The sequence below is a fragment of the Alosa pseudoharengus genome, unplaced genomic scaffold, assembly GCF_046254945.1.
Source record: "Alosa pseudoharengus isolate Yale_2024_CS ecotype anadromous, Long Island Sound unplaced genomic scaffold, YU_APseudo_1.1 YU_APseudo_1.1_scf_17, whole genome shotgun sequence".
Classification (NCBI taxonomy): Eukaryota; Metazoa; Chordata; class Actinopteri; order Clupeiformes; family Clupeidae; genus Alosa; species Alosa pseudoharengus.
In genome coordinates this window covers 3,455,288-3,457,787 of record NW_027468640.1, presented here as the reverse complement: position 1 = coordinate 3,457,787, position 2,500 = coordinate 3,455,288, and the positions used below count along the sequence as shown (strand labels likewise).

The 2,500-nt window shown below is 47.1% G+C and overlaps 1 protein-coding gene across 1 annotated transcript in view; it reads right to left on the bottom strand.

The window, feature by feature from the left end:
• Positions 1-2,500, bottom strand: part of kirrel1a (kirre like nephrin family adhesion molecule 1a) — a 64,218-nt gene that overhangs the window by 25,911 nt on the left and 35,807 nt on the right. Inside the window, exon 3 of the mRNA XM_076288471.1 lies at positions 1,208-1,357. Coding sequence (XP_076144586.1) covers positions 1,208-1,357 — 150 coding nt within the window. The remainder of the gene's footprint in view (positions 1-1,207; positions 1,358-2,500) is intronic.

Below are 2,500 nucleotides of genomic sequence, written 5' to 3'. Positions count from 1 at the left end.
TGTTCTTGTACAGCCAATCAGAATCAGATATTGTTCTTGTACAGCCAATCAGAATCCATTGAATTTCAGAAATCACATTATTGAACATGAAGACTTTCCTATTGGTCAGTGTGGACGTTCGTATCGTCGTTGCCGTGGTGAGGGTGGGCCTCTCCTGAGCTACATGGCTAATTCTATTTTGAACCCTTAATACCGAAATTATTTCATATTATTTTACAAATATTTACGTTTGCAATGAGCCCATTAAAGCCAGTAGCAGTTCAACTGCTGGGCGTGTTTTGTTTCTGAAGAGTCGGAGGGTCACGTACACACAGCGCACAACATACACAACTCCTCCTAAGGTCACACACACACACGACTACATGCAGATTTACACACACACTCACACATTTAGACACATACCACAAACACTTAAACGCCCACACACACACACAATATGTAGACACACACACATAGACACACCGCAAACACTTAAACACACACACACACACACATACACACACAATATGTAGACACACACACACATACAGCCATACATCCTTTTAAACACACACACTCCCACATACACATACAGCCATACATCCTTTTAAACACACACACTCCCACATACACATACAGCCATACATCCTTTTAAACACACACACTCCCACATACACATACAGCCATACATCCTTTTAAACACACACACTCCCACATACACATACAGCCATACATCCTTTTAAACACAAACACTCCCATACACACATGCACCCAAGAATGCACACACACACATTAGCAAGGATAAACAAACACATACAGAAGTGTATACATCCGGGTACATAAACACACACACACACACACACACACACACACACACACACACACACACACACACACACACACACACACACACACACACACACACACACACACACACACACATACACACACACACACACAGGGACTTATGAGGACAGTAACCACACACACACACACACACACACACACACACACACACACACACACACACACACAGGGACTTATGAGGACAGTAAGCACACACACACACACACACACACACACACACACACACACACACACACACACACACACACAGGGACTTATGAGGACAGTAAGCACACACACACACACACACACACACACAGGGACTTACTGAGGACAGTGAGCACACACACACACACACACACACACACACACAGGGACTTACTGAGGACAGTGAGCTTGGCTCTCCGTGAGCGCAGGGCAGCTTCCGTGGCCTGGCACTCATAGAGCGAGTCATCAGGCAGCTCAGCGTCGGTGATCTCCAGGTTATACTGACCAACGTCCACTAGACGCAACACACGATACCGCGGCCAGGCTGCAACACACACACACACACACACACAAACACACACACAAACAATCATCATTACACAGCTCAGCACAGATAATCTCAGGTTTTAGCCTACTGCCCAACGTCCACTAAATTGAACATACGGTACTGTGGCCAGGCTGCAACACACACACACACACACACACACACACACACACACACATCCTTACCATATCACACATACTCATCATTATCACCACAAAGCTGACAGACACCCACACACACATCATTATCATCATCAAAATCATCCCCCCAACTCCCCCCCACCCCACCCCACACACACACACACACCACACGTGGGTCCACACACAGCCTCTATCCCAGCTGTGCGTATGTGCAGTGTGTGCGGTGGCCAGCAGGTGGCAGTGTGGTCTGTGGGAGCGCTGTTGATGAATGCAGGCGCTATGGACATTTCTGTGATCAGCTAGAGCAGGGGAGAAATGACACAAATACTGCCGTGGATTACATCATGTTCTCTCTCCCTCTCTCTCCCTCTCTTTCTCTCTCCCTCTCTTTCTCTCTACATCTCTCTCTCTCTCTCTCTCTTTCTCTCTACATCTCTCTCTCTACATCTCTCTCCCTCTCTCTCCCTCTCTTTCTCTCTACATCTCTCTCTCTCTCTCTCTCTCTACATCTCTCTCTCTCTCTCTCTCTCCTTCTCTTAGCCACCTCTCTCTTGTCTTCACATCCATCCCTCTCATACATTCCTATACTTTTAATTGGATCTGTTTCCTCCCTCTCTCTCTCCCTCTCTCTCTCAACTCTCTCTCTCTATCTATCTCTCCCTCTCCTTCTCTCTCTCTTTCTCTCCCTCTCTCTCTCTCTCTCTCTCTCTCCTTGTGTGCCCTTGAGTGCATGTTTGTCTATGGTGCTCGTTTGTCTATCACACTGAATACATGGGAAACGGTTAGGGCTGGAGAGATGTGTGTGTGTGTGTGTGTGTGTGTGTGTGTGTGTGTGAGGGGAGGGGGGCGAGAGATAGATGGATTGAGAGGAAAGGGTGAAAGAGAGAGAAAGGAATGTGAAGCCATGTGTATCTGTGTGTGTGTGTGTGTGTGTGTGTGTGTGTGTGTGTGTGTGTGTGTGTGTGTGTGTGTGTGTGTTTGTGTACCTGTGTGTGTGTGTGTG